General features: G+C 46.1%; 1 protein-coding gene across 3 annotated transcripts in view; it reads left to right on the top strand.

Annotated features, from left to right (window-relative positions):
* LOC135907093 (AP-5 complex subunit mu-1-like) overlaps positions 1-21,132 on the top strand; it is a 206,472-nt gene that overhangs the window by 38,182 nt on the left and 147,158 nt on the right. For all 3 annotated transcript variants that reach the window (XM_065438762.2, XM_065438763.2, XM_065438764.2), the window contains 3 exons: positions 1,302-1,372; positions 5,614-5,692; positions 9,877-10,017. In XM_065438762.2, coding sequence (XP_065294834.2) covers positions 1,302-1,372; positions 5,614-5,692; positions 9,877-10,017 — 291 coding nt within the window. The remainder of the gene's footprint in view (positions 1-1,301; positions 1,373-5,613; positions 5,693-9,876; positions 10,018-21,132) is intronic.

Genomic DNA, 21,132 nt, shown 5'->3' with positions numbered 1-21,132 from the left:
GCAGCCACATTTTGGTGGGGGTGAAATGCAAGAACGCCTGTGTCCTGCGTATGGGGGCAGTGTTAAAGATTTCCTGGTGGTAAAAATTAATCTGGTGTCCCCCACTATGGCGTGCCTTATAATCAGATTGTGGTTTTGGCATGTAAAACTCCAGAAATTATGATACCTACTATTGGCACATATCTGCTCAAACTTCAACGTTGAAGTCATGAGAGGCAGGTCTCCAGGCTGCTTGGTTCAGTTACAGTTTAGAGGCCCAATTTCTCATTTCAAATGAGAAATGAGAAAGTAGTTTTACATTTTTTTAACTTCTCTTCATTTCTTCAGTTCAAGAATGCAGTGAGCGCATGATTGAGGGTCCCTGACCTTGCACGCTTATGGCAGTGCAGTGCACAATGTACAATACAAAATTCTTGTTGTACAAACAGTATTTGAAATGAAGAATATTTGGTGTGTAAGTTTACAGCACCAATTTATCAGGTCCAACCAACAGTTGTGGAAACAAAGTTATACGCACAGAGGTACAATGAGCATAAATCACTTTTGAGACATACAAGAGCAGAGAAAGAAAGAAAGAGAACAGTTTGCAAATGTAATTCTTGTGCAGGTAGTGCCTGAAAATGATAACAGTGCCAGAAGTGATAACTGCATGCCGATACCAAAAACAATTCAGTAGTGTGAAGGTATCGAGGAATGCAGTGTGGTGTCGTCTTCTTCGTTGTTGTTTTTTTTAACGTTTGACAAAATGAATTGCACTATCTCACATGTGAGAGGAGTTGCAGAGAAATTTAATACACTGACTTCTCTAAGTTGATAGAAACATTCTGAGAACACCTAAGAACTTCTTATGACTTGTGAATGTGAAAGCGGTAATGTTGAATGCCGCTGAGCAGTTCTTCAAGTTTGAGCTCCTTGTGGGCAAGCGAGCACGTTGAGGTGGTTGGTGAGTTTTGATTTGGCCTTACTGAGGTGCAGTTAGAAGGTGCGGCTAACACAGGCTTCCGAGAGTGAAGGTGACATGGTGTCGAGGCGGTGCCCTTTCCGCTCACGCCATAGTGCGGCAGCAGGTATACCCTTTCATCCACTCTGCTCTGCCTAGGCCTGGGCCAGCGTCATGAGAGTGCGAGGTGCACCCGTGACGTGGCGTCGCAGCCAATGGCAAGTTTCACTGCTACAGACACCGTCGGCTTTTTCGCTCAATGGGCTATTTGATGCTTTCGCATCAAAATTGTCAAAGTTGTACATTAACATGTTGGGTGCTGATTGTCTGCCTCAACATAAAGTGAATGGTGTCATTCCAGGAAGGGCTGTACTTTGGCTGCCTGCCACTGGTGTCTTTACCACCAGGGAAGCGCCCGGATTTGCTTTCACTGTGAGTACACATCTGTCAAGTTTTCACCACGTCTTGGCTGATATTCAGCATATGCAGATGATCATGAAAAGGGAACACCCAGTATGGCTGTTTCACTTCATAACTTCGATTAAAGCATAGCATTTTTCATGACCTGTTTATGCCACCACATTACCACCAACCCCTCACATAATTCCCTGCTGGAGCCCTTGAGGTAAAACAAAGAAACAAACAAACAAGTAAAATTCATACATGAGTGCTAATTTACAGCCAGTTATTTGTGGAAATGGCTGCTATCCTAGATGCTAAATAGGCTCAATTTACTGCATAACAGATATCATTTGAATGCTGCAACACAGCATTCAAATGTTGTTGCATTGTTGGAATAATTTTTTTAATTTACCATTTGCAGTTACTGTCATAGCAGATTATTTATTTAGTTTTTATTTTCTCTGATTTTCACGTTTCCCGCATGATTACATTAACAGATTATCTGTATTCAGTTTTTTTTGTTATGACATACGTATAAATCTCGATATAACGAAGTTGGTAAAATTGGCAATTTGCTTCGTTATATCAAAATTTCTTTCTGTTGAAATTTGACCTTTTATGCAAATAAGTGCAGTCGCCGGTCGATTTTTCTTACACGGTAAGGGGCCGCAGAATTTTCCAAATTATTGGGTAATTGAAAAGTGCAAGTTTGAATGAGAAAACAATTCATTTAGATAAATTTGGTAGTTGATGATAAATGATACGGTTTCATGCCACATACGTTGACGATATCTTCTCGGTGGTATGAATTAAACGAAGCCAGCCATGCCTTCATGCGGGCACCCCTTCCTTGCGGCTAATAGCGTTGCTAGCTCTAAGACAGCGTTATCAGGAAAAGTGCCGGCTGTGGGAAGCAAATGCTTTGGCTGCCTGTCGCTCCAACGGGTCACCGAAACTTGAGATTACACAACCTTCAATACAAAATGTGTGGTAAGACAGCTTATATGGAGCCACGCCATCTCGGCACACCTACTCTTTGCAAATGCAGCAGCTTACCTCTAAAGCAGGGTGCACAGCTGCTTATGCGCTCACCCGGTCTTACAGCCATGCGCAGCCACGACCAAAGTGCATGCCAGAAATCGAGACATGGGCGAACTTACCCCCCCCCCCCTCTGCCCCCTCGCCTCCTCGCACGCACTTTGCTTTACCGTGAGCTCGCTTCCCTCCCTCTTTTTCCCTTAGCTCGCACGAGAAGGTGACACTCGTGAAGCCAGGTATTTCTTGTCTCACCCTTGCACACTTTCACTCGTACTTAAAGCATACCGTGTGCGGGGGGCAATAGGGTTTTATCACACTTGGAACATGATGCGGCTCCACTTCAGTGGTTGCTCTTGTTCCGCCACGTGCAGTTGGAGAGGTGTGTTTGCAAGCAGCCATTTGTAATTCAATCATTTGACCATCTGTATTGGCTCGGCATTCCTTTACGGTGGCAGTGAAATTTCGTTATATTGAAATCACATACAAACATGCTTCCTTATACTGAGGTTCTAACTACATTGTGTTCTATAGACAAGAGGTTATAAAAAGGTAAATACTTCGTTATATCGAGAATTTTGTTATATTGAAGTTTGTTATATAGAGGTTTAACTGTACATACATTTTATATCTTATTCTCGGAGTGAAGTGTCCCACTTTCTGTTAAGGTAACACTTTAAAACAGCTTGTTTTTGTCGCATGTCAATTATTGTTTCTTGGTATAGGAAAGCACGACAAACAATATAAATAAGATATACAAATTTCAAAAGAAGGCGATTAGGTATATAGCTTATATTGACTACTATGCACACCCCTGTGAATTGTTTAGATGGTTTCACATTGTCCTAATTCATGAACTTTATGAGTACTAGTACCTGGCATTAAGACATAAGCAATCACTGTTCACGCCTTCTTGGATGTCTTTTGGTATGGAAACATGTTATTCCAAACCCCACTCGTTACCAACAACATTGGATCATTCCATTTTGCAGAACACTTCTTGGGTGACCAATGCTATGGTTCACTAGCTGTTCCTGTGTTATTAAATAAATTACTCCAGAAAAAGATAACAATTGAACAATGTAGTCCATGTTAGATTAGGAAAGCACTTTTATTGTGAAAAGAGATGCAATGTTGATTTTGTCCTTAAGGCAACTTTTTATGTACAATGCTCATGAAACGAAACACATCAATTTAAGGCTAACTAGGGCATATACTTTCATTTCCACAGGCAGCAGCTCGTGTCACATCAACACAATTTTGGCATGTACACTTAGATTGGAGTCTGCGTCGCCTTTGGTGACCAGATTCTTAGTGATAGGACATAGTACTCTCGAGTACTTTGCACATATGTAGGGTTCTACTAAATGCTCCTTGTCGCATTTCATTCCGTAAGCACTGTACATTGTGGTTTGTGTATACAGCACTTCTGTTCATGTATATTGTGATTTGTATTGTGTAAAACTGTTTTCATGCTTTGTTGTACACTTGTTCAAAATGTTTCTGTGTAACATTATTATTTTATTGAATTATCGTAATGTCCATTATGTTCATCGAACTTGCTCTTATGTCCTTGTCGTTTTCCATGTATCAGAGACGCTTGCATTCTCCTCAAGTGACAAACTTCACTTTTCTCTCGAGCCTACCCTCATCCTTGAGATGAAAATAAATTTGAATTAATATTCAGACTATGTATAATATGTTCCATTAAGAAAAACGTATCTTTTAGGTCCGTGCGACTTGGGTGCACTACACTGTCTGGCCTGATGGAGACTGAACCTTGTTGTTATACTGTAATGAGCTTGGGTGAAATGTAGGTTAATAAATGAATAAATAAATAACAAATCAGATTATTGCAGTTGCACTGAGGCTTCATCATCATGGGCCTCAACCTGGTGAGCAGCGCGTACGATTGGACGAGAGATTTACAAATAGGAAATATGCGCGCTGACTATCAGCTCATTCTTATTGAGAGAGAAACAGTACTCAAGTAATGTCACTGATGACAATCTTACGGACATGAAATCGCTACGCTGTGCGAGTCTTTTGCTTTTCTGTAATCTTGTTGACTGTGTCTTGTAGATACTGCAGCAGAACCACATTGATAGGCTTTTTATCGGACCAAGAGGCAATAATATGTAATCTGTCAAAATGTGAGATCTGCTAAACCTTGCGGCAGCACAACAGATGAGGCAAGAAGTGCCTGTCACATAACACTTTCATCATCATCATCAGCCTGGTTACGCCCACTGCAGGGCAAAGGCCTCTCCCATATTCCTCCAACAACCCCGGTCATGTACTAATGTGGCCATGCCGTCCCTGCAAACTTCTTAATCTCATCCGCCCACCTAACTTTCTGCCGTCCCCTGCTACGGTTTCCTTCCCTTGGAATCCAGTCCGTAACCCTTAATGACCATCGGTTATCTTCCCTCCTCATTACATGTCCTGCCCATGCCCATTTCTTTTTCTTGATTTCAACTAAGATGTCATTAACTCGCGTTTGTTCCCTCACCCAATCTGCTCTTTTCTTATCCCTTAACGTTACACCTATCATTCTTCTTTCCATAGCTCGTTGCGTCGTCCTCAATTTGAGTAGAACCCTTTTCGTAAGCCTCCAGGTTTCTGCCGCGTAGGTGAGTACTGGTAAGACACAGCTATTATACACTTTTCTCTTGAGGGATAACACTTTACTTACACACTTTAACACTTTACTTGAGCTTAAATAGAAAGTCAACAGGTGATTGAAAAACCACTAAATTAGGACAATTGACAAAAGCTATTGAAAAATTCCGAATTTAACTTTTTAGCAGGGACACTGCTGCAGATGCCACCAGTCTTAACACCTGGGAGGGCAAGTGTAACAGATAAACATGCTCATATGGGAGCTGAACAGGACTGGCATTTCATAACGTAAAGAGCCAGGAAAACGTTACAAACAGTAATGTATCGACGAGGTTCTACTGTATTTTTCTCCAAACAAAAATCAAATGACAGGTCTCTCCTGTTCATGCTTCACTTATCGTTGCTTGCACTCACATACAAAATACAGTAAGTCCACCCTTGGACGCCCACGTAATCAAGTGCGTTCATTACGACAATGAGGCTTAGCTGCTGTGTCTTATGGCCTTTGTAGCACTGATGGAGCACTCTGAGGCAAGCAGCCAAAGATACAATTTGTACTGAATCACCTCAGATACAAAGATATCGCTGTACTCATGCTACTTCTGTCTTCGCAGCCCTGGGGTGACCACTGCCCTGCTGGCGGTCGAGGCAGTCATCGAAGTCCTGGGAAGTAGCATTGCCTCACTCAATGCGGTGTGTGTTGCTTTCTCTGCAGAGCATGAAACAGCCATATTTACTCGCATAATGCTCACACTTTTTCCACTAACAATTGATGCAAAGTTAGGAAGTGTGATAATTATGTGGCAAGAATTTCCTGGTTGACATTTTTAGGTGCTAAATAGAAAAATAGCTGCAAATCCAAGCTCTCACACCAGCCACTGTAAACTCAAACAAAAAATTACTGCAACACAGCACTTTTTCTGTGTTGCTGTGCTCAAGTGCAACAGCACAGCTGTTGCACTTGAGGAAAACCATCTATGAGTTTGTCAACTAGACTGCTAGACACTTTTGAAAGCTGTGCCTTCATAGCCCGAATTTCTTTTTTGGCGTTCTCGAAAAAAATTGTTGCCCCAGTAACTCTCTTTTTAGGTTTTTACTTATTGAACATAACCTTTGTTGAGGCTTGGTTTGTTCCTTAGATTTCTTCTCTTTTTTTGCTTATCCCGTGCTTGGAGATTTTTCCTTGTGCTCTTGCATGGTGGGCACAAAGTTTCCTGAGACAGCCCAAAGCATTTTGTGCTCCTCCACACGTTCTGCATCTTGAGAGCTGATGTTGCGGCTGAAATGGAAGGGAATAAACCACAATGACAGCCTGTGCACACTTTTAAGCTGTCAGCATAATTGAGAAATATAAATACTTTCTTCAAGCTTGAGACTTGTAGCTGTTTTCCCGTATTCATTGTAGACCCATGGAGGAACAAGCTTTCCCCATGGGCTGAGCACAGCAGTGAAGTCTTTCCTCACAACCACGGCCCTTTCGATCAGAACAATACCTCTACTTTCTCCAACTTTGAAGAAATTAACTTCTTCGGTCATGAGCTGGACATTCCAGGACTCAAACTTTGAGTGCTGTTGGTATGTAGGGAACAAATCTGTTTTCTCTGAACACAACTCTTGATCGGAAGGTATCCCAGTTTCCTCAGTATGACTGTTTTCTGTTTACATAACCCACACCGCCACCACTTTCGGACGTACGAACATCACAATTTACTGTTGCTCTTAGCTTCAAAGGTTTTCTTCTAGGCTTCGATGCCTTTTTTTTTTCGATAGGTGTGCGGGAATGTTGGGGAAAATTTGTGGAACTATACCCGGCTTAAGCATCCACCTGCCACGTGGAATCTTAAAAATGCTGCTGTTGACAATGTGCTCGCAGAAAGTGATTAAGTCCTTGGGTTCAAAATGTAAGTTGCAAATGTAGGTCTTTGGTATCACCTGGAAGGCTTTTCGTAGAATAGCAGCTCTCCACACCTTGAGGACTTCGGGGTCATTCGGAGGTTTAAAGAAGTGCCGCCGATTGCACGTTTTCTCTTCAGAAGCATATTCACTTTGGCAGCCTGGTGCACTGCAGGTTGGCATACTGACTCTTTGTCAAACTTGGCTTACAACACAATACACATGAGCTTTACGTCACATACCTATAATCCAATTTATAGATAAGCAATAACGGCAAACAAACTTTTCTGAGCGCACGCCGGCTACAGACAGCGCAGATAGACACCAAGAAAAGCACTGAACACACTCGCCGAAAGCCAACGGCTTGATCCCAATGCGATGCAAGTGCCACCTCTCTGAAAGGATACACGTTGGAGCCACCTCTGAAGCGGACTTTCCCAACTGACCTAATCTAAAAACGTGTGCTCCAACCCATTTTTATTTATCTGGAAATTTAATTCCCATAGTACTTGTGTCTTTTCGGCCTAGATAAACACACTTATTCAGATCCTCAAAAGGCTTACTGCCCATGTAGTAACTAGTCATTGCTTGTCATGTGTCTTGTCAATGACATGACTTGTCATTAACAAGTCATGTGCTTATCTTGCTGTTGAATGTTACTCTAGTTTTATGCAAATTAATACAGTTGATTTTCATCACAATGAACAGCATCATACTGTCTAAAACGGTACAGAAAATGCAGAGCTTGAGGCAATATCGATTGCAGTCGAACCCGACTGTATCGAACCCGTTTACATAGAATCATTCTATATATCGAACGCTTTTTGGTCACGGTATAGTTACAATGAGTATATATAAAAAAAATTACACTTACATCGAACAAAAATAGCAGCGACTCCCGATATATCGAACGTCACGCGGCAGGAAGTGCCCCTGTAAGTTGGCTTTCTGTCGCAGTGGTGCGAATACCCGCCGGCGCGGCTTCATCCAGCCACTCTCCCTACTGTGACTGCGCTCCCTCGGATGAGATGTTGACACCCCCCTGCAAAAAATGATCCTGGCCCGCCCGCAGCGCTTGCTCAGACAGCCAATCAGAGGCTCTTATGCCCTCATCGTGCAAAATGGCGAAAGTGCGAGTTGTCTCGCTACTTTTCTGGTTCCTTGTGTGTGCGTCTTGTGGGCCTTCTCACGCAGTGTTGCTGTGATGAAGCAGCATAATTTGCCTGTCATCGTGAAGCTTGAAATCATAAATCGGATAGAATGCAGTGAGAAGTCAGATGTCCCTGCAGTGCACAAGATTCCAAGGAGCACGATCTTGAAGAATAAGAGGGAGATTAGGGCTAAAGTGGCCAAACTCGCGATCCGGTGCCCGTCGCGCAATGCGTACGCACAGCCGTGTACGAGTGGTTCATCCAAAATTGCTTCTGCCATGCCGACTTCCGCGTGCTCGGTGATGACTGTAAATTCTGATGAATGCGACGAAGCTGTTGTCGGTGTTGCCGAAGTTTGGAGCGGGCTGTCAGAATTTCTGGAAGCCATTGAAGAATCAACGATGGACGAGTTTGTGAGTGCAAATGATGGTGTCGCGACCACGAGAGAGCCCGAAAAAGAAAACTACACTGCCGACGTCGTACCGAGCACAAGCGAAAGTGGGCACAATGAGGAAAGCAACGATGGTCCTTGGCCCACATCCTCTGAAGTGATTGGTGCGCTCGCTCTAGTCTAGTGCTTCTGCGCAAATGCGGAAGGTTGCAGCCTCAGCTGCTCCGACTCCTTAGACAATGTGGAGACGTGCGTGCATCGCAGGTAGCGAAATTGCCCAAGCAGAAGAAAATGCAGGAATATTAAGTGCGAAACTAAGCTAGTTTCATCAATAAAGTGATTTTATAAATGGTATGTGCTTTTATGACATCCAAATCTTTAGGAGGATTATATCGAATTGTGCTCTATATCGAACTAATAGGCGTTCTTTTGCGAGTTCGATGCAGCCGGGATCGACTGTATAACAAAGCGAACTGTTTGTTTGCTCGCAGCTGAAAGCGTGTATTCTGGTGCTGCAAACATGTCCAATACTCAGCAAGAGCAACTTGAAATGGTGCGTTCTGGACAAAGACACATGTTCTGGCCAACAGCGTAACTGGCTCTCAGTCAGCAAACTGACGTACCAGTCTCGTGGGACCAAACTGATTGCACAGCTGCATGTTAACATTGGCACATAGTGCATGTTAGTAAGTTTGCTTTGTTAACGTGCTACTTATTTGCATGGCAAGCCGCCAATAGGCCATCAAAATCATGGGTCTTGGGCAGGCATCTGCATGTCTTTTGCATAGACATGACCACAAATGTGCATCGTTTTGCTTTTCTTTTGTCAATTTCAGCATCTGCTTTCATGTTCGATATGAACTACAACATGCAGTCTATGGCCACAGCAGCGCTGTTGAGAAAAAATGTGGTGAGGTTTTTGCCATTCCAGTGATGCACATACTCCTGTGCTTTCCGCCATCTGCTTTCTTTGCGAACCGATAATACACTCATTGGTCTGCTGAACAGCGCACACGGTTTTAGCCTTTTGGCACAGTGTGCTTCGTCGAGGCGTACCGCTGCCCTAACTTCGTAACAATATTTTCTTTTTCTTTTTTTTGTGACAGGTGATAGCTGTTCAGTGGGCTAGTGTATTATTGCTCCACAAAGAAAGCAGACAATGGCAGAGCAAAACCCGCTGGCAGGGCAAAACCTGCTACTTTTTCCTAGAAAGCATTGCTACTTTTTCCTAGAGAGCATTGCTATGGCCACGGCTTGCATAGTTCAGCTCATATTGAACACAATTGTACATTTATAAGGAATATCAGATATAACAAACTTAGTTTCATGTTAGATGTAACTTCATGATAATGAGGTGCGACTGCATTTGAACATGCCCTTACACTTGAAGGGCTCAGGTCCTCAATTTTTGTTTGCCCTGCTCTTGTCAAAAAATGCTGCAGGCCTCTGCACAGTTGATGCAGGTGGAAGAGTTCCTGTCGGTGGCTGCCCCATTCGGCCTATTGCAATTCACCCAGACCAGTGTGGTGCAGGACATCCTCAGAGACAAAGAGCTGTCCCCGCCAGTGGATGGGACCACCAAGGTTGGCTGTCTTTTATTGATGGGATTGACATTCTTAGGAACTTTGGGTATGTGCCACTCTTCAATGAACCTCTGTGACACCAACTTGGGTCACTGGGTGTGTGCTAGGCGTGTGCTGCCGTTCACAATTATCATTATATAAAACATATAATAGGGGCCTTCAAATACCGAATAGTAGATTTCAAATTAGATATTGAATCAAATCAAGAAAGAAGTACCAAATATTGTAACGATGTTGAGGACCACAGCTTAACAAAACAACTATATTTATTAAGGGTGAACCTGTGCCCGCAACGAAAAGTCGCTGCGGTCATGAAGAAATCCCTGGCAGTCGCGCTCTAAAAACTGGCCTCGAACCGTCTTTTTTCTTCCCGCGTGATACCTTGTACGCGTGGCGCTTGCAAGCAGGGTCCAACCGGCTACCCATGCCACGAAGATCGCTGCCTGTTGTTGCTAAACAACACCACAGTACGGCGTGCACAGGGTCCAATACGAAGAGTGCACAGCTTGAATGTGACCAAGTTGTCGCGGCGTTATCCCCCTCCTTACCGCATCGGCCCAATGCGTGAGTGGAAGTAGGGGTTCCTGTGGGCTCTAACTTTTTTTTTTCATGACCTCTCGTGGTAGGGTTTCATGCGAACAACATGCACAACTTCCGTGAAGTTGCGCCGTCTTAGGTTCTCGTGTCCAGCGGATTTCACTTCGTAAGTGACGTCGCTTATATGACGAAGTATTTCTTAAGGCCCAAAGTATCGGCAGAGAAGCTTTTCAGGTAGTCCACAGCGTTGTACTGGGGTCCATACCCACACCTTGTCACCGGGCTGACAATGAGCTTCACTACGTCGCTGGTTGTGCCGGCTGGAGTCGATGCGTTCTTGGCGGCGTATTCGGTACCTTGCCATCTGTCCTGCCTCCTCAGCTCTTTGCAAGAAATCATCTAGGTTAGATGAGTTATTGTTTTCTTCATCTAACGGCAACATAGCATCCAAAGTTGTGGTTACTGGTTGGCCGAATACAAGTTCAAACAGGGCGACTTGTGTTGTTTCTTTAACGGCCGTATTATATGCGAAGGTGATGTACGGCAAAATTTCGTTCCACAGCCTATGTTCAATGTCGACATATATCGAAAGCATGTCAGCCAGTGTTCTGTTGAGGCGTTCAATTAAACTGTTTGTCTGAGGGTGGTACGCCGTAGTTCTTCTATGATCAGTATGTGCCATTTGCAACAAGCATTTCATTAGGTCCACAGTAAAGGCTGTTCCACGGTCAGTAATAACAACTGTGGGAGCACCATGCCTGAGCACGATATTGTCAACAAAGAATTTTGCAACATCGACAGCCGTTGCACTGTACAGGGAATCTGTTTCTGCGTAACGGGTCAGATAGTCCGTGGCTACAACTATCCATTTTTTGCCCATAGATAATGCTGGGAAGGGTCCAAGAAGGTCCATACCGACTTGTTGGAATGGGGCTTATGGTGGCTCTATTGGCTGGAGGAGGCCTGCCAGTTTTATGGATGGAGTTTTGCGCCTTTGACACTCACGACAAGTCTTGACATATTGCTGCACTGATGCTAATAACTTGGGCCAGTAGTATTCCTGGCGAATCCTGGCGAATGTATGGCTCATGCCCATGTGTCCAGATGTCTGTTCGTCGTGACATGCATGCAAAATTTCTTCTCGCATAGCTGTGGGTACGACAAGTAAAAACTTTGTCTCGCTATTCTCGAAGTTTCTCTTGTAGTTCCTCACAGAGAGTACAAGGTTAGCCCTCTAGAGAAAATATGCAGGAGTTGAATGTCGAGTCCCTCCAGGCACTGTATAAGTGGAAGCAATTCCAGGTCATCTTGTTGTTGTTGAGCAATTTGTGATGTGTCAACAATGCCAAAGAATGGGAAATCCTCTTCTTCTGACACAGTTGTCTCGACTGGTGCGCATGACAAGCAGTCTGCATCGCTGTGTTTCCTCTCGGATCGGTATACGACAGTAATATCATACTCTTGAAACCTAAGGCTCCATCTTGCTAGTCGTCCGGATGGCTCCTTGAGATTCACCAGCCAACAAAGCGAATGGTGATCCCTGACTGCTCTGAATGGTCTACCATAGAGGTAGGGTGGAAAATTACATATTGCCCAAATGACTGCAAGACACTCTTTCTTGGTTGCTGAGTAGTTTGCCTCTGCTTTCGAGAGCTTACGGCTGGCATAAGCTATTACTTTCTCCTGGCTGTTCTTCCACTGCACTAGTACAGCACTGAGGCCGACATTACTCGTATCGCTATGAACTTCAGTGTTGGCTGTTTCATCAAAATGGGCAAGGATTGAAGAAGCTTGCAGGTGTTTCATTAACTCGTCAAAGGCGTCTTGTTGTTCGCTTTTCCACATGAAAGGTTCATCTTCTCTTGTTAGTATTGTAAGGGGCACAGGAATCATTGAAAAGTTTACCACAAATCTTCTGTAGTATGCACATAAACCCAAAAAACTTTGCACTGACTTTTTGTCTGTGGGTGTCGGGAACCTTGCAACAGCTGCTGTCTTTTCGGGATCTGGCCGAACGCCTTCAGCACTGAGGACATGTTCGAGAAACTGAAGCTCATCAAAGCTGAATTGACATTTCTCCGTCTTAATTGTCAAATCTGGGGTGCGAATAGCTTCTAATACTTGTCGCAGGCACTCTAGATGTTGGTCAAATGTGGTGGAAAATATGACCACATAATCCAAATACATAAGCACGACTGCCATTTCAATCCTGCAAGCAGTGTACATCATTCGCTGGAATGTTGCAGGCGCGGAACAAAGGCCGAATGGAAGCGCTTGTAAATTCATAGAGGCCATTCGGGGTTACGAATGCTGTCTTTTCATGGTCCCGCTCATCCACCTCTATTTGCCAATATCCACTCTTGAGATCCAGGGAGGAGAAAAAGTTTGCACATCGGAGCCGATCTAACATATTGTCGATACACAGAAAGGGGTATACATCTCGCTTAATTACGCTGTTCAATTTACGGTAGTTGATGCTATTAGATTCGTCGGACGATCCCACCGCTGTCAACCAGATGTAGGAGTCGTCGGACGATCTCGCCGCTGCCACCATTTGAAGGAGTTGAAGGTCGTAGAGAGGAACTCGGTGAACAGGATTTATTTGCAGTATTTACATTTTAAGCAAGATACATTGGCAGTCTAGCGTGACTCCCATATGGAGCCCGCAAGACTAACATACAGCAAACAGCTTACGAGCACATTTCTAGCATGACAACGAGCACTCAGCTCCCGACGACGAGCACGCTCTAGCAGCCGGCAATCGCTGCTTATAAGCACTTGGTCCCCCCCTTGATTCCAAGCGAACGGAAACGTTCGTCCAGTCATCTTTCGATGTCACCGTTCGACGTCACCAAAGGTGCCCCGCCCTTTTGGAGGAGGCGGGCTCACGTACACATGTTGCACAGGTCTCAGTGCCGCACACACACACAGGTGTAAAGGTCCGGAGCCGACGTCAGAGGGGCTTCGTAGAACTCTGCTCCGGCTTGGGTGGCACTGGCGGGTAGCACATTCCTGAGCTGACCCCGCACCATGTGGCTGCTGGTTATTCGCAGTTCTCTGATGTGCGCCCTGTCCGGTTGGTTGGGAACATGTGCAGCGGGCTGAAAGCTGGCACGTTGTCACCCCGTATCGCCATTCCTAACAATGCAGAATCGAGGTATGTTATCTTTTTTCTTAACGAGCACTATGGGAGATGCCCATGGACTGCTGGAAGGCTGAATAATGTCATCTCAAAGCATCTCCTATAATTGCTTCTTGATGATTTCCCTTTCTTTTGGTGAAACTCGATACAAGTGCTGGCATACCGGTCTTGTGGCGTCCTCTGTTATGATTCCGTGCTTTGCAACAGACGTGTGCCGTACCTTCGAGGAAGTAGAGAAGCAGTCAGAAAAATCCTTTATCGGGGCATATATCTGTTTCTTGTGGGCTTCCGGGAGTCTCGGGTTGATGGTAATTGATCTGTCAGCCCTGCAGGTCCCTGGCAGGGCAGCTGACGTTGTCGTTAGGCTGCATAATTCGGTCGCTACACAGAACTCGGGGAAATAGGCAATAGCTGTTCCATGTGCGGTGTGTTGGAATTCATTTCTGAAATTCGTAAGTGTGACATTTGCATGACCATCGCTTAAGTGAACAAGACCCCGAGCCACGCAAATACCTTTGTTGAAAAGGAGCTCCATGTTTCCATCTGCTATGCCTTCATGGTCGTAAAATGTTTCATTCTCCACAAGAACCATTACACTGCAGTGTGGCGGCAAAGTTACATCATCATCAACGATGCGCAGTGCATCGCTTATATGATGTTGCTCCTCTGATTCTTCCACAGCTATAGCTTGTTTTGTCGAGAAAGACACTGGACCTACGTAGGTTAATTATGATGCCGTTAGCTTGTACAAAATCTCTTCCCAATATAAGTTCCCAGAAACATTCTGGCAGTACAATAAAGTCAGAAACGCAAGTGAAGCCTTTTATCATAAGGCTTGCAGTGCATCGGCCAAGGGGCGTAATAATGTGACCGGCTGCCGTGTGTATTGGCGGTCCAGCCCACTGCGTCACAACTTTTTTCAGGTGCTTCGACATCTTAAAGCTTATTACCAAATGATCAGCACCGGTGTCGACTAAGGCATTTAGCTCGCATCCGTCTGTTATCAGACGTAAATCTGATGTAATCGTTTCGTTCCTGCACCTGTTTACTGGAATTGTCTCGTTATCACACTAGAACTGTGTTAGAGCATATTCATAACTCTGGTTATCAGCGGCCTCACCTCCACAGGCTGCTTGCTTCAGTTTTCCTGGTGTGGGCTTGGTGAACGATACCTAGGCAATCTTGAAGTCGCGTGTGGGCTAGGCGATCAGTAGCGCATGGCCGAAGATGACTGTGGTTGATGTGGGTGAGAAATAATGGGGCTTTGGCATGTGGACAACTACTCTTTTATCTCTGCTGGCTGTTCACCGTTTCAGGGGCATGGTGCGCTTAAGGGAAAACCCCTTAATCCAGCTTGACGGTATAGGCAGAACCTATGCAGGTGACCCGCTTCTCCACAGTGAAAACACAGAGGCCTGCGCTCGTGGTCACGCCAGACGTCACTTTTCCAGGGCCTTTGTTCCACAAATCGAGGCGCACTACGTGCTGGAGGCAGATAGGCAGCCGGTGGTTCCAGCAGACGAGGTGCACTGCGTACTGTCGGCAGGTAGGAAACGGTCGTTGCAACTGCTCTACTACTGTGCATGTTGGCTGAGTACGTTAGCATACGTTCGGGTGCACCACATCGGCTGTGGCTCATGCTCTGGATCCCGTATGGCGTGCTTCAGTTCGTCCTGGACAACGTCGACGATAGATAGTGCAGTTGAAGTCTGAGGTGTCTGCAACTTGTTGAGCTCTTCCCTGATTACTGACCGGATGAGCTCCCGCATGGCTTCAAGGTCTTTCATCATTCCAGAGAAGACATGGGCACGTGCACAGCTTGCCTCACAGTTGTGTTGCTGAGCTCGCTGTTCCAGCGTCCTTTCGATGGTTGTTGCCTCGTATGTGAATTCGGCGACCGTGCGCGGTGGGTTGCAGACGAGAACTACGAAGAGTTCCTGCTTTACTCTGCGCATGAGATGGCGCAGCTTCTTATCTTCACTCATGTTTGGATCAGCATGCTTGAACAGGCAGGACATGTCCTTGATGTATATCGCCACGTTCTCGTTTGTGAGCTGGTTCCTAGCTTGAAGTGCAATTTCCGCCTTTTCTTTACGATCTGTGCTGGCGTGTGTTGCTAGCAGTTGTCGTCGAAATTCTTTCCAAGCGGACAAAGAGGATTCGTAGTTTTCATACCACACTTTTACGAAGTCCTCCAAAGCGAAATATAAGTTACAGAGCTTCTGTCTCTCATTCCATTTATTAAAGCTCGCCGCTTTCTCGAACAGTTCCAACCAGTCTTCCATGTCTTCAAATGAGTCACTATGGAATGTTGGTGGCTTATGAGGTTGGCTTACGACCAGCTGTGCCCGTTTTACCTGGGTATTCATTGTGGCAGCGCCCATTGTCCGAGTTTCCCTTGGCGTGAAGAGAAGAAGGCCGACTTTGGCCGAGTCACCTCGAAGACGGCGGCTGGTCTGCTGGTGCACAGGTGTCAGTTCCATGGGATGGACTCACTGGTGGTCGGGGCTATGCTGACTTTCATTCGTGGGGCTTTGACTCATATCCCGCACCTCCACCAGAAATGTAACAATGTTGAGGACCACAGGTTAACAAAACAATGATATTTATTAAGGATGAATCTGTGCCCGCAACTAAAAGTAACTGCAGTCATGAAGAAATACCCAGCAGTCGTGCCTGAAAAACTGGCCTTGAACCGTCTTTTTTCTTCCCGCGTGATGCCTTGTGCACGTGGTGCATGCAAGCCAGGTCCAACCAGCTACTCGTGCCACGAAGATCGCTGCCTGTTGTTGCTAAACAACGCCACGGTATGGCGTGCACGGTGTCTAATATGAAGGGTGCGCAACTTGAATGTGACCAAGTTGTCGCGGCAATATTATATGTAATATTGAATATTAAAAAATATTTCACCAAATTTAGTGCTTATAAATTTTGGGCTATAAAATACAGTGCTGCACATGCTTGGGAATCTCCTAGCATTGCATAACAAGAATGTAGTAAACTATCAGTAACTTAGGTACAGAGGAATCAAATTATACCATACTGTTTACACTTATTAAAGGGAACACGAAATTGTTATGCCAGCGCTGATTATGGCTCAGTTCTAGTATATGAATGTCTCGAAAATATTTACCAGAAGAATTTCTGTTGAGTCGAATAAAATGCTTCTTTCTCCTCTGAAAATAATGAATTGGTGACGTTCTGGTGGGTTATAGTAAGGCTAATCTTTTTGACAGATGAAAGGACCATGCATCACGTGACCTGATCACTGCTCCGTGTGTGGCTTGCACCAGCGGTAAAAAGCAGGAGTTGTCCATGCCATTTCATTGTCAGGTTCAGTGTGAGTTGTCATCAGTCCAAAAACCTGAAATTTGGAGGGTCACGACAAGCCTGAGCTACGCTCGCTCCCCGCCATCCCTCTCCCCCTCGTGCTTATCTGCTGTGTGCATAAATGCAGGCAACTGGCCATGACACTTTTGTGCCTGCCATGTGAATCTATAGCTAGTCTTGTGAGAAATTGCTCGAAGCATTGCTCGTAGCTACGAAGAGGAACCAATGTGTGTTTGCAAATGGCATCAGGAGCGAGAGGCTGCCCTGTGGTGCGTTGCAAAGATGCTCCCATAAGCAACTTTCTTTTGTTTGCGAGGCCATTTGTTGGCTTCCTGAGTGTCGTGTGACTGCTGTGAATAGATCTGCATTGATTTGGCACCAAAGCGTAACTTTAGTTGACGAGCAGTTGACAACACCCAGTGAAGCAGCACCGAAAGCCTAATGGACTAGGCAGTGTGGCTGTGATGAAAATTTGCCACTGGCCGATGTGGTAACAGGCCGCAAGCCATCACGGAGCGCTTGCTGCTAATATGTTCGTACGGATGGCTGATCAGTCATCGATCCCATGGTCACGTGTGCAGGTTAAATTGGCGGCTGTTGAAGGAGCATGAAGTTCATTGCTGCATATCCAGCACGATCTATGAGCCTATCGGCAGCTAATCAGCCTGATCTTGCACATGCTTTCGCACTTTACGAAATATGTGCTTCTTTTGTTGCCGCTCTCTGTCTGTGGTGTAGAGGGCACATATTACCCTACTAACGTCACTAATGGCTAACCCTACTTATCATTTGTCCATTCTGTTATTCTGTTGGTCCATATAAAATATTTGGCAACAAAGTGAGCGGATATATACCTGCCAGGTTGTGGAATGCAGTGCTGCTTCGTTCACTACATGGTGTCCGCAGTGGCCGTCCTTCGGCCTCTTTCACAGTGGCGGAAGGGGTGTGCCAGCAGTGATGTGCTGCAGATAACAGTCGCCAGCACAGTCGAAGCGGGCACCCGAGCACAACATAAGCAATAACGATAAGAAGACGGATAATTTTTTGCCAAATGTACTGGAAATTACGCCGGCTCCCGTATTCGCAGCAGGGAACCTCAAGGCTCCACTGCCTTTCAACTTTTGCAACCCAGGGCAGTGAAAACACTGGGTCGTCCAGTCAGAAGACTACCAGCATGCTTCAGGTCTGTACGCTGCCATGTGTCCACAGGTGTGGGAAATGCTCGGCTTGCTGCAGGTCTCGGAGGAGCAAATGGCGAACTTCAGGCAAGTCTCCGGCAAGTTCAACTCTTACCTCATTCATCCGGCAAATTTGCTGTATGAGAGTGCTAGGTTTCACCGGCGGGTACACCAAGCTGGCGAATCAGCAGACGCTTTCTATACCGCACTTTGGGGCATAGCCTGACAGTGCAAGTACCCTTCTAAGGAAGTCAAGGAAGGACTAGCACGTGACCATTTTGGCGTCGGCTTGCTTGAAAGCAAGTTCTCTTACAAGGTGTGCAGGTGCTCAAAGTTCAGTCTCGAAGAAGCTTTGATACAGGTGGGTCAGGAGGATGCTGAGAAGGAGTGCATTGCTCGTGACTCCCCAGATGTGAGTGCGGCGTCTTTGTCCAACTGTGTGGACGCTGTGAAAGTAAAGATGAATCACTCGGGACAAAAGCCTTCCGCAGCAGCCCAGCTCCGTCACCTCCAGCTCCAAGGTACAGGTGTGCTCTCTGCAATAAGTACTGCAAGAAGGGCCACTTTGCAGTGGTGTGCCGTTGTGTAGTGTCGGCTATAGGGCTGAACGAGGTTGGCTCAGTCAGCCTGCCCTGAGCCAAGTACATTGACGTGGAGGTCAATGGGACAGTGCTCAAGCTCAAGATTGATATGGTGCGAAAGTTTCTGTCATAGCAAGCACATTCTCTGGAATTTCTGTGTGTCTCGATCCTCAAGTAGCTGAGCTAACGGGCCCTGGAGGGCAGCTGGGGGTGGTTTTGGATGCCTTCTGGCGGTCTTCCTTGAGGCCTCACTCAAGAGCTGTTCGAAAGTCTCGGCGGGGTGGAAGAACCACAGAAGATGCGGATAGAGACAGGAGCCATTCCCATTTTCCTTAAGCACAGCAAGAACGAAACCCATCCCATTGTGCCCTGTCATAAAATCCAACCTCCAGAGTTTGGAAACACAGGGCATAGTTAGGCGTATCACAAAGCCGACACGATGGTGCGCTGGCCTGGTGGTGGTGCAGAAAGACTCTTGTAGCTACTACATATCCGTGGACTTGACCAAATTGAACAAGTGCGTCCTCCGGGAGCAACACATGCTACCTATGGCAGAGCAAGTTCTGGGACTCCTCCGAGTAGTGAAGGTCTTTTCAAAGCTAGATGTGACATCTAGTTTTCACCAGGTCAGGCTGGCGGAAGGCAGCCAGGAACTTACTACATTCTGTGGGGTCTCGCACATACACTTGGGACGAAGGAACAACAACTCAGTAGTGTAAACAACCAAAAAGACATTTATTGCACCTTTCTTACACGAACATCTGCTAGCCAAATTAGTACCCACAGAATGTGCCGATGGCCGTGTGACTAATTGAGGAAGTCCGACTTACCGTGACCGAACAGCGAGCAGATATGTTCACTCCCATGCTGGACACCAATGCCTAAGTGTTTGTGTGTACAGTCACATGAACGGTGTTGTGTTCAAACGATCAACTTCGTCCATCCCAGTGCCATGCTTCGAAACCTCTCTCGGGATGGTCTCGCAAAACATCTGCACTGTTCACCGACCTTAAGTCAAAGAGGAAGAGCCTACTCCCTTTTGCGCTCCAGGATACCCTCCGCTAGGCTTCATTAGCAGTTCAACACTCGCTCCATCTCTCGTAATATGCTGCAACCACACCGACCCCCACTGGCGCCTAGCTGCGTTGAGAAGCCAGATTACAGGAGACATGAGAGCTATGTGGGGAAAACAATGCCAGGGGACACCTGAGAGTCGAGCATCCCCACATCTCTCCAACCTTAACTCGGTCCATTTAGCGCCCATTGGGCATCGTTAGCCCGCTAACGATGGTTTACAACGCTACTTTCAAGAACTTCCGCGCTGCTCATGGGCACACTGCGCTATCGGACCTGAAGGAGGAGAACTATATTTTTGTTTTCTAAGCAGTTCATTTTCTTCCCGCCAAAGGATTTCAAAGCCAGCCGGGGCTGACTTCAGAAATTCATGAAGCGCTTCGACTTCAGCCTCCGATGTCGCACTTCAATGAGCCAGAAGCTGCCAAGCAATTTTGAAGAAAAGCTGATAGCTTTTCAGCACTACATGCTGCAAAAGTGAGAAGCGGCAGGCTACAACCTTGGGCAAATCGGCAACGCCGACCAGACAGCCGAGGAGGTGAAGGTGCGCGCGGCGTGCTACGAGAAGCAGCGCGCAACTGTGGCGCTGTGCTGCACAGCTGATGGACATAAACTCCCTCCTTATATGATATTTAAAAGGAAGACACTGCCTGCTTGAGAAACTTTCCCAAGAAATGTCATTGTGCGGGCAAATGAGAACGGGTGGACGATGGGTGCGATGGTAGAAGAGTGGGTTAAGATTGTGTGGCAACGGCATGCAGGACCCCTTTTGACAAAGAACTCGCTCCTTGTCGTTGACTCTTACCATGGGCACTTGACCGACAACGTGAAGGCTGCGCTTGCCCAAGCGAACATGGGCCTCGCTGTCATACTGGGCGGCATGACAGGCCAGTTGCAGCCACTTGATGTCTGCATCAACAAACCTTTCAAGGATCGTCTGCGGAAATATTACACGGACTGGTTGACTGATGAAGACCACATGCTAACGGCAACGGGCCGCATCAAACGTGCATCGCTATCGCAACTGGTGGGCTGGGTAGCTGCAGGGTGGGACGACATCCCAGGTACTGATCATGCGTGCCTTTAAGAAGCACAGCATATCTTATGCACTTGATGGTACTGAAGATAGGGCACTGTTTGAAGGCGACAGTGACAATGAACACAGCGACGAGTCTAGCAGTGACGACAACGTTGAATGAGCTCTGCACGTTCAGATTCAATAAATGCTATTTGCATTTTGTGAACGCTGTCCTCGCTTTTTTTGTTCGGCCTG

The sequence above is a fragment of the Dermacentor albipictus genome, chromosome 7 (genome assembly GCF_038994185.2).
Source record: "Dermacentor albipictus isolate Rhodes 1998 colony chromosome 7, USDA_Dalb.pri_finalv2, whole genome shotgun sequence".
Taxonomy (NCBI): domain Eukaryota; kingdom Metazoa; phylum Arthropoda; class Arachnida; order Ixodida; family Ixodidae; genus Dermacentor; species Dermacentor albipictus.
The sequence above is the reverse complement of the archived record's forward strand: the minus strand, read 5'-3'. Positions and strand labels throughout refer to the sequence as shown.